Source organism: Rhinoderma darwinii, chromosome 1, assembly GCF_050947455.1.
Source record: "Rhinoderma darwinii isolate aRhiDar2 chromosome 1, aRhiDar2.hap1, whole genome shotgun sequence".
Taxonomy (NCBI): Eukaryota; Metazoa; Chordata; class Amphibia; order Anura; family Rhinodermatidae; genus Rhinoderma; species Rhinoderma darwinii.
This window is the reverse complement of record NC_134687.1, coordinates 303,951,085-303,965,190: the sequence shown is the minus strand read 5'-3', so window position 1 is coordinate 303,965,190 and position 14,106 is coordinate 303,951,085. Positions and strand designations below refer to the sequence as shown.

The following is a 14,106-nucleotide window of genomic DNA, read 5'->3' as shown; positions in this document are numbered from 1 at the left end:
GCTACGCTGTGTCCGTAACTCCCGACCATAAATTCAGGAAGTGGCCAGGAGGCAGCGTGAGAACAAAACACTAGAACGGGGTTTAGGGGGCCCCCGTTCTAGAGATAGGTTCAGTTCCCAGAGGTCGGACCCGCATCTATCTGACATTTATGACATATCCTGTGGATATGTCATAAATGTCCCTCGTGGGAAAACCCCTTTAATACATCCATGCATTATTAACCCCTTCCCTCTTTAGCCACTTTTGACCTTCCTGACAGAGCCTCATTTTTCAAATCTGACATGTGTCACTTTATGTGGTAATAACTCCGGAATGCTTTTACCTCTTCAAGCGATTCGGAGATTGTTTTCTCATGACACATTGGACTTTGTTACTGGCAAAATTAGCTCGATACATTCAGTATTTAAATGTGAAAAACACCAAAATTTAGTGAAAAATTGAAAACATTTGCATTTTTCGAAATTTAAATGTATCTGCTTGTAAGACAGGCAAGTTATACCACACAAAATAATCGCTAATTAACATCCCCCATATGTCCACACTAGCTTGACATCATTTTTTGAACATCCTTTTATTTTTCTAGGATGTTACAAGGCTTAGAACAGCAATTTCTCAAATTTTCAAGAAAATTTCAAAAGGCTATTTTTTCAGGGATCAGTTCAGTTGTGAAGTGGCTTTTAGGGCCTTATATATTAGAAACCCCAAATAAGTCACCCCATTTTAAAAACTTCACCCCTCAAAGTATTCAAAACAGCATTTAGAAAGTTTCTTAACCCTTTAGACATTTCACAGGAATTAAACCAAAGTAGAGGAGAAATTTACAAATTCAATTTTTTGTTGTTGCATAAATTGATTTTTAATCCATATTTTTTGTAGCACAAAGTTCTACCAGAGAAAGGCAACACAATATTTATTGCCCAGGTTCTGCAGTTTTTGGCCCTAGTGCGGTAATGTACTGAAGCACCGTCCTCAGAAGCAAAAGGAGCACCTAGTGGACTTTGGGCCTCCTTTTTATTAGAATATATTTTAAGCACCATGTCGGGTTTGAAGGGCTCTTGCGGTGCCAAAACAGTGGAAATCCCCCAAAAGTGACCCCATTTGGGAAACTACACCCCTCAAGGAAATTATCTAGGAGTATTGTGAGCATTTTGACCCTACAGGTTTATTGCAGAAATTATTAGAAGTAGGCCGTGAAAATGAAAATCTACATTCTTTCAAAGAAAATGTATGTTTAGCAAATTTTTTCTCATTTCCACAAGGACTAAAAGGAGAAAAAGCACTCCCGAGTAAAACAATACCCCACATGTGGTCATAAACGGTTGTTTGGAGACACGGCAGGGCTTAGAAGGGAAAGAGCGCTATTTGGCTTTTGGAGCTCAAATTTAGCAGGAATGATTTGCAAAGCCCCTGAGGGGACAAAACAATGACAACGCCCCAAAAGTGACTCCATTTAGGAAATTACATCCCTTGATGAATCCATCTAGGGGTGTAGTGATCATTTTGACAACACAGGTGTTTCATAGAATTTATTAGTATTGGGCAGTGAAAATAAAAACAATCCTTTTTCTTCAATAAGATGTAGCTTTGGCTCAAACTTTCTAATTTTCTCAACAAATAAAGGAAAAAAAGAACCCCAACATTTGTAAAGCAACTTCTCTGGAGTACGGCAATACCCCATATGTGGTCATAAACTGCTGTTTGGGCACACGGCAAGGAACAGAAGAGGAGTGGCATTTGGAGATCACATTTAGCAGCAATGGTTTGCGGAGGCCATGTCACATTTGCAGAGCCCGAGGGGACAAAACAATGAAAACGCCCAAAAAGTTAATCCATTTAGGAAACTATACCTCTTGAGGAATGTAGTGAGCATTTTGACTCCACAGCTGTTTCATAGATTTTATTTGAATTGGGCAGTAAAAATAAAAATTACATTTTTATTCCAATAAGACGTAGCTTTAGCGCAAAATTGTTCATTTTCTCAAAAAAAAAATAAAAGCAGAAAAAAGAACCCCAACATTTGTTAAGGAATTTCTCCCGAGTACGGCAAAATTCCATATTTGGTTATATACTCATTTTTGGTTACACGGCAGGGCTCAGAAGGGAAGGAGAGCCATTTGGCTTCGCAGTACAGATTTTGCTGGATTGGTTTCTGGGCGCTATGTCGCATTGTCCAGCAGCGACTCCTAGCATCGTACAGAACTATGATGCTAGGAGCCCGTCTCCCTGCAGTGTGTTCGGTCCGGGACTTGCGGACGAAATACGTCCGTCCGTTACGGACGTAATGTGCTCGTGTGAATCCAGCCTAATTATGATGCGGTGTTTCCCAATTTTAGAATCACCCTACATGTGGCACTAATCTTTTGCCTGGACATTTGACAGGGCTCAGGAGGTAGAGAATACCATGCGAAATTGAGGCCTAATTTGTCGATTTACACAGAATTGGTTCACAATTGCAGAGGCTCAGATGGTAAATAATAAAAAGAAACCCCCCCCCCCCAGAAGTGACCCCATTTTAGAAACTGCACCCCTCAAGGCATTTATTAAGGGGTGTAGTGAGCAACTTCACCCCACAGGTCTTTTCCATAAATGTGCTGCGTATGGTGCAAAGTAAAAATTAAAATTTTTCCCCAGATATGCCAATTCAGTGGCAAGTATGTCGTGCCCAGCTTATGCCACTGTAGACACACACCCCAAAAATTGTTAAAAGGGTTCTCCCGGGTATGGCGGTGCCATATATGTGGAAGTAAACTGCTGTTTGGGCACACTGCAGGGCTCAGATGGGTGGGAGCGCCATTTGGCTTTTGAAGCGTAGATTTTGCTTGGTAGTAGTTTTGTTTGAGTATTGCTGGTGTTTCCATTTATAATGTGGGGGTACATGTAAGCCGGGCAGAGTATATCAGGGGCATAGTCAGGTGGTATAATAATGGGGTAAACAATAAAATAATCAATAGATGTGTGTTACGCTGTGAAGCAATCCTTTATGCACAGGCCGTTGTCGCACTGATGGCGTCCTTCCTTATCCCCCTTTTGGTCCACACTCCGCACCTTTGCAGTTTAGGGAATTTTGCTAGGAAGTGTTGTCCTGGTATAATACGGGCACCCTCGCTTCTAGCAAATATGTTTGGGCCCTCACCTTCCTGGTTCCCTAATTTTAGGGCCCCGATAAATCGCCTCTCGAAACAGACGAAATGTTCCCCTCCGATTTGCACAACTGCATATTTCTTCTTTCCGGACTTATTGGAGCCATAACTAATTTAATTCTTTTCATAGACGTAGTGGTATGAGGGCTGTTTTTTTTGCGGGATGAGCTGTAGTTATTATTGGTACCATTTTGGGGTACATGCGACTTTTTATCCTATTTTTTGAGAGGCAAGGTGACCAAAAAACAGCAATTCTGGCATGTTTTTTAAAGGGCTTTTTTATACAGCGTTCACCATGCGTTATAAACTACATGTTAACTTTATTCTGCGGGTCAGTACGATTCCGGTGATACCTAATTTATAGAACATTTTTATGTTTTACAACTTTTTGCCCGATAAAATTACTTTTGTAAAAAGAATGTATTTTTTCTGTCGCCATGTTGTGAGAACCATAACTTTTTAGTCGACAGAGCTATATGAGGGCTTGTTTTTTGCGAGACGAGCTATAGTTTTTATAGGCACCATTTTTGGATACATGCAACTTTTTATTTCAATTTTTGTAGGGCAAAACGACCAGAAATTGTGTCATTATTTTTTACGCCGTTCACCGCGTGGAATAAATAACAATATTTTTATAGTTTAGGTCGTTACGGTCGCGGCGATACCAAATATGTATGGTTTATTTTTTTCAATAATAAAGTACTTGATAAGGGAAAAAGGGCGATTGTGTTTTATTTTATTACTTAAAACTTTTATTATATTTTTTACAACTTTTTTTTTTCTCACTAGGGGACTTGAAGGTCCAACTGTCAGATTTTTTTTTCTAATACATTGCACTACCTATGCAGTGCAATGTATTAGATCTGTCAGTCATTCACTGACAGCAAGCCGATTAGGCTTCGCCTCCGAGCGGGGCCTAATCGGCTTCAGTAATGGCAGACAGGAGGCCATTGTTAGGTCTCCTGGTGTCATAATAGCAGTCGGCAGTCGTGCGATTGCAGGGCACAGCTGCCGATCTGCTAGCAACCGCATCCGATCGCTGCATCTGAGGGGTTAATGGCAGAGATCGGAGCGGTTTCCTGCCGTTACAGGTAGATGTCAGCTGTAACATACAGCGGATATCCACCGCTGATGACGACGGCTCATCTCCTGAGCCGGCGCCATCTTGCCGGCGGCTACAGAAGACTTTCAGGCCCCACCTCCGGGCGGGGGCTGGAAGTTTTCCGTGCTAGGCACAACGGGAGGCCAGTATTAGGCCTCCGGTTGCCATTGCAGCCACTGACACCCCAGCGATTTCATTGCTGGGGTATCGATGAGCTGCAAACACCTTAAATGCAGCGATTGCTTTTGATTGCTGCATTTGAGGGGTTAATGGCGGGGATCGAAGCCAACTTCGGTCCCCGCCGTTATAGCAGGATTTCAGCTGTCCGATACAGCTGACATCCGGGGATGATGGCACAGATTCAGCTTCTGAGCCGATGCCATGCATTTGTCGTAAGTATACGACATTTTGCGGGAGGCACTGGCTTTCCATGTCGTATACTTACGACAAATGTCGGGAAGGGGTTAATAGACCTCCATTATTGTGTATAGACTTCGTTGGAGGGCTATATTATGGTCACCAAAATGGAAGTTCTCCACATCCAATGGCAACATTTTTGCCACCTCAGACTACAGCCATCAGCTTACCGTATAATGTCAATGTACTCCCGATCACTCCCTTTGCTTTCCTTCCATTTCCGGTACATGACAGATGCATCCACATTGGCTGGAGAAAACGTGTTTGGCTCGTTCAGGAGAGAGATGACACTGAGGAGGATTGTCCTGTGTAGAAACATTTTCATTGTTAAACTGTATTTCGAAGTTGACAAAAGCAGTTCCTTTACAGTGAAATTCAGGAACATTTAGCATTTTTTGGAACATAATGTATTTATACATCCACATTACTTTTAGAGATGTGGACACTGAAAGAACCATTCAATTTTTACACAGTTCAAGGAAAAAAAATGACATTAAAAGGGGTTATCCACTACCGGACAACTGATGAGCTATCCACCAGATAGGTCAGGAGTATATCATCGGTGCGGCTCCGACACCCGCACCGATCAGCTGCTCCGGCTGCCTGCGGGCACCGGACGTCATTGCACAGTATCTGATGTACGGAGCCGGAAGCAGTTGGCTCCATACGTTGTATAGCGGCCATGCTGCAGAACTGCAGCTCAGCCACTATTCCATGACCGGAGCCATCTGCTTCCGGCATGGACGTCCGATGCCCGCAGGTGTCGTACCCCCACAGCTCATATACTGATGACCTATCTGGTGGATAGGTCATCAGTTGTCCGATAGCTGACAACCCCTTTAACATCGACATTTTATTTTATTTTAAATAAAGCTGGCTGGCCTAACAGATAATTGTATTGGTTTCTGAAACACCTGGTGAACTGCCACGAGCAACTGTGGCTGGCCATATATTTCACCTGCAGCGACCAAACGAATGGAGAACTATTTAATAGATGGCCAGGTAGAGTCTGCCAGGAACTTCCCCTCTTTGAAGTTCATATTCCCCGAAAGAGCATATGGCAAGTGGTTATATTATGGAGACAACCTCACAAAATAGCCAGTGTTGCAAGGAATAAATCATGACCCAAAATCCTAAACAATCAGTTGTCTGTCAAGTTGTCGCACCGTCAGGAAAGTAGAGCCTGTATATCCAACTTCTTCACTAGACTAAATGTGGCATCTCACCGGCATGGACCGATCTAAAACTGGAATGGCACAACTCATTTTGGTTGGAAGGCTATACAGTCAGATGGTTCTACATAAGGCAACCTCAATAGAATTCTGACAAAATGTATATTAAACAGGGCTCCAAATTGCAACTTAAAATATTGTTAACTTGCTACTATAATTTCAGCGGCAGTAGTCATTTGCAACTGGAGCTACTGCTACATAATGTAATGAGAACTTTCAATTGACATCGGAGGGGTCCCACAGTAACGCCTCAGTACAAGTGTATGAAACAAGGCACGCACGCACTGCAGGCAGTTTTGACCTTCCTGACAGAGCCTCATTTGTTCAAATCTGACATGCGTCACTTTATGTGGTTATAACTTTGGAATGCTTTTACCTATCCAAGGGATTCTGAAAATGTTTTATTGTTATACATTGTACAATGTTAATGATAAAATTTGGTCAATATAGCAAACGCGCATTTTTCTAGATCTAAATGTATCTGCTTGTAAGACAGATGGTAATACCACACAAAATAGTTACACGTTAACATTTCCCATATGTCTACTTTGTTGTCATTGTTTTGTTGAATGTCATTTTATTTTTCTAGGACTTCGCAGCAATTTCAAGAAAATTTCCAAAACCTATTTTTTTTCAGGGACCAGTTCAATTCTGAAGTGGCTTTGACGGGGTCTACATATTAGAAACCCCCCATAAAATTAACCCACTTTAAAAACTGCCCCCCTCAAAGTATTCAAAACAGCATTTAGAAAGTTCTTAACCCTTCAGGCGTTTCACAGGAACTAAAAAAATTCAACTTTAACCCGTTAGTGACCGGCCCATCGTGTTTCTACGTCGGTCACTAACGGGCCTTATTCCGATGCCATAGACTTTTTACGTCGCGGCATCGGAATAAGTTTACAGAGCAGGGAGCTGTCAAATCTCCCTGCTCTCAGCTGCTAGAGGCAGCTGGGAGCGTCCCTGCTCTGCCGTGTGAGATCGATATTAGTATCGATCTCACACGTTTAACCCCTCAGATGTGGTGCGAAATAGCGAGCACCGCATCTGAGTGGTTTTGGAGAGAGGGACGGAGCTCCCTCTCTCTCCCACCGACACCCGGCGATACGATCGCCGAGTGTCTGTGTCTCCTATGGCAGCCGGGGGCCTAATAAAGGCCCCCAGGTCTGCCTGGAGTGAATGCCTGCTAGATCATGCCGCAGGCATGACCTAGCAGATGCCTGTCCGTGTTAAATGGACAGGCAGTAATACACTGCAATACAAAAGTATTGCAGTGTATTATAAATGCGATCGGAGAATCGCATATTATAGTCCCCTAGTGGGTCTAGTAAAAAAGTAAAAAAAAACTTTAATAAAGTTAATTAAAAAAAAAAAAATGTGAAAAAAAAAAAAAATGAAAAACCCAGTTTTTCCCCATACATAATGCTTTACTATTAAAAAAACAAAATAAAAGTAAAAAAAAGTTACACATATTTGGTATCGCCGCGTCCGTAACGACCCCAACTATAAATCTATTACATTATTTAACCCGCACGGTGAACGCCGTAAAAAAAATAAAAAACTATGGAAAAATTGCTGTTTTCTGTGAATACTGACTTTAAAAAAATTTGATAAAATGTGATCAAAAAGTCGCATCTACTCCAAAATGGTACCAATAAAAACTACAAGTCGTCCCGCAAAAAAAAAAGCCCTCATACAACTGCATCGGCGAAAAAATAAAAACGTTATGGCTCTTCATATATGGAGACACAAAAACAAATAATTTTGAAAAAAAAGCGTTTTTACTGTGTAAAAGTAGTAAAACATACAAAATCTATACAAATTTGGTATCGTTGCAATCGTAACAACCCGCTGAATAAAGTTAGTGTTATTTATACCACACGGTAAACAGCGTAGATTTAGGACGCAAAAAAGAGCGGCGCAATTTCCGATTTTTTTCTATTCCCCCCCCAAAAAAAAGTTAATCAATAAATAATATGTACCTCAAAATGGTGCTATTAAAAAATACAACTTGTCCCGCAAAAAACAAGACCATATACAGCTATGTCGACGCAAAAATAAAAAGGTTATAGCTCTTGGAATGCGACGATTGAAAAACGTAAAAAATAGCTTGGTCATTAAGGTCCAAAATAGGCTTGTCATTAAGGGGTTAAATACATTTTTTCTGTAACAGCATTTGTTGACAGAAAAAGGCAGCTCAATATTTATTACCCAGAGTTTTTAGAAACATCCCATATGTAGTCCTAGCGTGGTAGTGGACTGAAACACCGGCCTCAGAAATAAAGGAGCACCTAGTGGATTTTGGGGCCTCTGTTTTATTAGAAATTATTTTAAGCACCATGTCAGGTTTGAAGAGGTGCCAAAACATAAAGAACACCCCAAAAACAAAAATACACAACTATACCCCTCAAGAAAGTCATCTAGGGGTGTAGTGAGCATTTCAATCCCACGGGTGTTTCATAGATTTTATTAAATTTGGGCTGTGGAAATGAAAAGCAATTTTTTTTTTCAATAAAATGTTACATTTTCTCATTTCCACAAAAAATTAAAGAAAAAAAGCACCCCAACATTGGTAAAGCATTTTCTCCAGAGTGCGGCAATACCCCATATGTGGTCATGAGTTGCTGTTTGGGCACATGGCAAGGCTCAGAAGTGAAGGAGCGGCATTTGGCTTTTGAAGCTCAAATATTGTTGGAATGGTTTGCGGACGCCATGTCAGATTTGCAAAGCCTCAGAGGGACTAAAACCGTGGAAACCCCCAAAATTGAGCCTAATTTTATAAAACTACACCCTCCAAGGACTTTATCTAGGGATATAGTGAGAATTTTGACCCGACAGGTATTTTACATAATTTATTGGAATTAGGCCGTGAAAATGAAAAGCTTTCACAATGAAATGTAGTTTTAGCTCAAATTTTTTTCATTTCCACAAGGAATTAAGGAGAAAAAAGCACCACAGAATTTGTAAAGCAATTTCCCAAAAATATCCCATATGCGGTCATAAACTGCTGTTTGGACACCTTCAGGGCTCAGAAAGGAAGGAGCGTCATTTGACTTTTGGAGCTCAAGTTTTGCTGAACTGGTATGCGGAGGCCATGTCACAACATTTGAAAGTCTCGGAGATACCAAAACAGTGGAAAACCCCCAGAATTGAGACATCTTGTAAAGGACCGGTGTTTTGCAGAAATTAATGCGCAGTGGATGGTGCAAAGTAAAAATTGCAATTTTCAGTGCACATTATGTTGTGTCGGACTTGTGCCACCAGAGAGACACACCCCATAATTGGTTAACCCCTTCACAACTGCCATACGGTTATATACGTTCTAACTGCTGGATGCCCCATGCAGTTAGCACGTGTAAAGACGTCGACAGCCTGGAACAGGTTTAATGAGTGCAGGGATGCTTCAGCGTGAGCAGCAAGGCACTAATCTAGGTGTCAGCTCTCTCTAAGTGCCGACACCTCTGTGACTTTTCTTCATAAAACAAACGTGTTTTTTTTAATGAAACTAAAGTTGCAAGTGCAGAAATGCTCACAATGAAGCAGTCTGTACTTATTCCCCCCCCCCCCCCCTCCTCCCTCCATCCAGCAGAAGCCTAGAGATAACGGAGCCAGTGTGCTGCTATCTGGGCAGATAACATAGTAAAAGCTGTGTTTTAACTCTTTAGTCTTCTCACTCCTGGAGAGTGAAGAAAGCTAACTATTAACCCCTTAACGCTCAGTGACGTACTATTCAGTCATTGAAACCACCCCGTTTGTGCTCCATGACGGTATAGCACGTCACGGGAGTAACGGCCATTTCGGCCGTCCTCCAGACACATACAGGAGCTGTGACAGCTACTGTTTCGTACAGCAGTTGCCGCAGCTCCTACAGCGGGGACCGATATCTGTGTCCCCGCTGATTAACCCCTTAAAAGCCTCGTTCCATAATGATTGCGCCTTTTTAGGGGTTAAGCTACCATCGCCGGCCTGCTACACGATAGCGGCCGGCGATGGTGACTATGGCAACCGGACACCTAACAATGGCGTCCGGCTATGCCATTGACGGAAGCCTAGTGGGTCCTGACAAATACGCATGTAGTGCAGTGTATTAGAATTGCGATCAGGGCCTCCTGCCCTCAAGTCCCGTAGTGGGACAAAGTAATAAAGTAAAAAAAAAAAAAAAAAATGGTGTAAAAATAAGAAAAAAAAAAAGTTTTAAAAGTGATAAAAGTAAAAATCCCCCTTTTTCCCTTATCAGTCCTATATTATTAATAAAAATATATAAACAAAAACTATACACAATTGGTATCGCCCCGTCTTTAACCGCCTGAACTACATAATTATTTCGTTATTTATCCCGCGCGGTGAACGCCGTAAAAGAAAATAATAAACCGTACCAGAATCACAATTGTTTGGTCACTTCACCTCTTAGAATAAGGTAACACAAAAAGTAAATGATTTTTTACAAAATGTATTTTATTGTGCAAACACCATAAGAAAAATATAAACATATGGTATCGCCGAAATCGTATCGCCATGCAGAATAAAGTGAATATGTCATTTATAGGGCTCGGTGAACGCTGTAAAAAAAAAATAGAATAAAAAAAATAAAAATAAAAATTGTAGAATTGCTGTTTTTAAGTCACCACGCCACCAAAAAATAGAGTAAAAACGAATCAAAAAGCCGCTTGCATCCAATGAAAAACTACAATAAATTCCTCAAGGGGTCTAGTTTCCAAAATGGGGTCACTTTTTGGGGGTTTCCACTGTTTTGGCACAAGACCTCTTCAAACCGGACATGGTGCCTAAAAAAATCCACTACGTGCTCCTTTGCTTCGGAGGCCGATGCTTCAGTCCATTACCGCACTAGAGCCACATGTTGGATATTTCTCAAAACTACAGAATCTGGGCAATAAGTATTGAGTTGCGTTTCTCTGGTAAAACCTTTTGTGTTATAGAAAAAAATGGTATAAAAAAGGATTTTCGCACAAAATAAAATGTAAATTTCACCTCTACTTTGCTCGAAATTCCCGTGAAACATCTAAAGGGTTCATAAACTTTCTAAATGCTGTTGTGAATACTTTGAGGGGTCTAGTTTCTAAAATGGGGTGTTTCATAGGGGTTTCTAATATATAGGCCCCTCAAAGCAACTTCAGAACTGAACTGGAACCTAAAAAAAATAAATGAGGCAATACTTCGCTTCTTACATTATACCAATAATGAGAAGTGCCCACCTTGAGATGGCCCCAGTTTTGACCGTTTGTATAAACGGAGACCCCTATTAGACCGTTTCAGTGCCCGGTTTTCCCAAGCATACACCCCCAAGAATTGTATTTCTATTGATGAGTCCATGGTACATTTTAAAAAGGGAGGCTTCAATCCGCCAGTAGCTGCCGAGTAAGAGGGCAAGGTATGGCGTGAAGATGTATAAGCTTTGCGAGAGTGCATCAGGGTATACCTACAAATTTAGGATAAATGAAGGGAAGGACAGCATTATTCAGCCCCCAGAATGCCCCCCCCCTTACTGGGAGTTAATGCAAAAATTGTGTGGGATTTGGTGCACCCACTGCTGGACCAGGGTTACCACCTCTACCTGGATAATTTTTATACCAGCGTCCCGCTCTTCAAGTGCCTCGCTTCCAGAAGTACTGCGGCATGCGGCCCTGCTAGAAGAAATCTGAGAGGCCTCCCCAAGACTCTGCTTGGGCAAACACTCAGAAGGGGTGAGAGCAGGGCAAAATCTAGCAGCAACATATTGTGTGTCAAGTAAAAGGACAAGAGAGATGTCATTGTATTGACAATACATGGCCACTCCAGTACCCAAGTACCTGTACGAGGTACCAGTACAGAGAACCCCAAACCAGACTGCATCCTGGACTACAATAGGTACATAGGAGGGGTGGACTTGTCAGATCAAGTCCTGAAGCCATACAGCGCCATGCGGTGTGGTAAAAGAAGCTGGCCGTGCACATCATTATCAAGAACCTAACCTTTAGGGACCAAGTAGGGCGCACCCAGTACTTCGGGAAGCGAGGCCACAGGCATCGTACCAGGGCAACACTTTCCAGAAGAAGTTCCCCAAACTGGCAAGAAGGGAAAAAGTCAAAAGAGGTGCAAAGTCTGCTATAAGAGGGGGATAAGGGAGGACACAATATATCAATGTGACACGTGTCCGGAAAAACCAGGGCTCTGTATGAAAGTTTTAAAATTTATCATAGATCCCTTAGATTTTTCATCTACACGGACGCACTCCGCACAGAAGTGCCCACCCAGTGCCGTACCCAGAAGAACCCACATTACAGTTTATGGGGTGTATATCTCTGGTGGCGCATGATGGGCACAATATATTGGACACTGAAATGGCATAGATATATAGAAAATTGCAAATACCACACTGCACCATCTGCTGCGCATTATCTTTTACACAGTACCTGTGGGGTCAAAATGCTCACACCACCTCTAGATGAATGTCTTAAGGGGTGTAGTTTTTAAAATGGGGTCACTTCTCGGGGGTTTCAACTGTACTGATACCTCAGGGGCTTCTGCACACACGACTTAGCACCAAAAAATCCCCAGTAGGCCAAATGGTGGTCCTTTCCTTCTGAGCCCTCCCATGGGCCCAAACGGCAGTTTATCACCACAAATGGGGTACTGCCGCACTCAGGACAAATTGGGCAACAGAATGGGGTATTTGATTTCTTGTGAAAATAAGAAATTTTCAGCCAAAACTACATATTATTGGAAAAAAATATTTGTTTTAATTCCCAGCCTAATTCAAATAAGTTCTGTGAAAAAACTGTGGGGTCAAAATGGTCACAACACCCATAAATGAATTCCTTGAGGGGTGTAGTTTCCAAAAAGGGGTCACCTGGTGGGTTTCCATTGCTTTGATACCTCTGGGGCTCTGCAAATGCGACATGGCACCCGAAAACCATTCCAGCAAAATCTGGGCTCCAACAAACACTTTCCTTCTGAGCCCTCCCATGGGCCCAAACGGTAGTTTATCACCACAAATGGGGTATTGCTGCACTCAGGACAAATTGGGCAACAAAATGGGGCATTTTGTTCCCTGAGAAAATAGGACATTTTGATCACAAATTACATCTTATTGGAAAAAATGAATTTTTTTTAATTTCACAGCCCAATTAAAATAGGTGCTGTGAAAAAACTGTGTGGTCAAAACGATAACCACCATAAATTAATTCCTTGAGGGGTGTAGTTTCCAAAATGGGGTCACTATTGGGAGATTCCTACTGTTTTGGCACCTCAACACCTCTTCAAACCTGGCATGCTGCCTAAAATATATTCGAAGAAAAAAAAAAAGGGAGGCCTCAAAATGCACTGGGTGCTTCTTTGGCTTGTGTTTTAGTCCACGAGCGCACTAGAGCCACATGTGGGACATCTCTAAAAACTGCAGAATATAGACAATACATATTTAGTAGTGTTTCTCTGGTAAAACCTTATGTGTTACACAAAATTTTTTTATTAAAATTGAAATTCAGCAAGAAAAATGAAATTTGCAAATTTCACCTCCACTTTGCTTTAATTCTTGTGAAATGCCTGAAGGGTTAAAAAAAAACGTTCTAAATGCCGTTTTGAATACTTTGAGGGGTCTAGTTTTTAAATTCTGAAAAATGCTATTTTTTCTACATTTTCTCTAAATTTTGCAAACGAACATGAAGCCCAAAGTGTCACGAGAAAACAATCTCAATTGCTTGGATAGGTTTAAGCATTCGACGTTATTACCACAAAGTGAAATATGTCAGATTTAAAAAATGGGCACTGAGCCTTAAAAGGTAATGTGTCGCTAGAAAAACATTTTTTTTTTTTTAGTTAAACAGTGTATAGGTGATTAGACATTGTTCAAATTTTTTATTTTTTCCACGAGTCAGGAAATATTATAAATTAGATTCTAATTTATAATATTTCCCAGCGCTGGTCACTAGATGGAGCAATTCCCAAAATTGCAGCATTGCATGTGGTAAAGCAACCACATTGCTTTATGCTGCAAAATTTGAGAAAACTCACTCGCTCTAGTGAGCTCTCAGAACCCCCCCATCTTTATCCTGGCTAGTGCCGGGAGAAATGAGGGGATTGAACGGTCAAACCTCCTACACTGTGTGTCGCCATTTTTTGAGCCAACACCGTGTAGTAGGTTAACATACAGTAGTAAACACACACTAAAACACGAACATACATAGAAATAACTTACCTGCTCCTGCTGCCGCCGCTCCCTCC

At 41.5% G+C, this 14,106-nt stretch overlaps 1 protein-coding gene across 1 annotated transcript in view; it reads right to left on the bottom strand.

Annotated features, from left to right (window-relative positions):
- CDC34 (cell division cycle 34, ubiquitin conjugating enzyme) overlaps positions 1-14,106 on the bottom strand; it is a 43,467-nt gene that overhangs the window by 1,140 nt on the left and 28,221 nt on the right. The window contains exon 4 of the mRNA XM_075825455.1: positions 4,831-4,965. Coding sequence (XP_075681570.1) covers positions 4,831-4,965 — 135 coding nt within the window. The remainder of the gene's footprint in view (positions 1-4,830; positions 4,966-14,106) is intronic.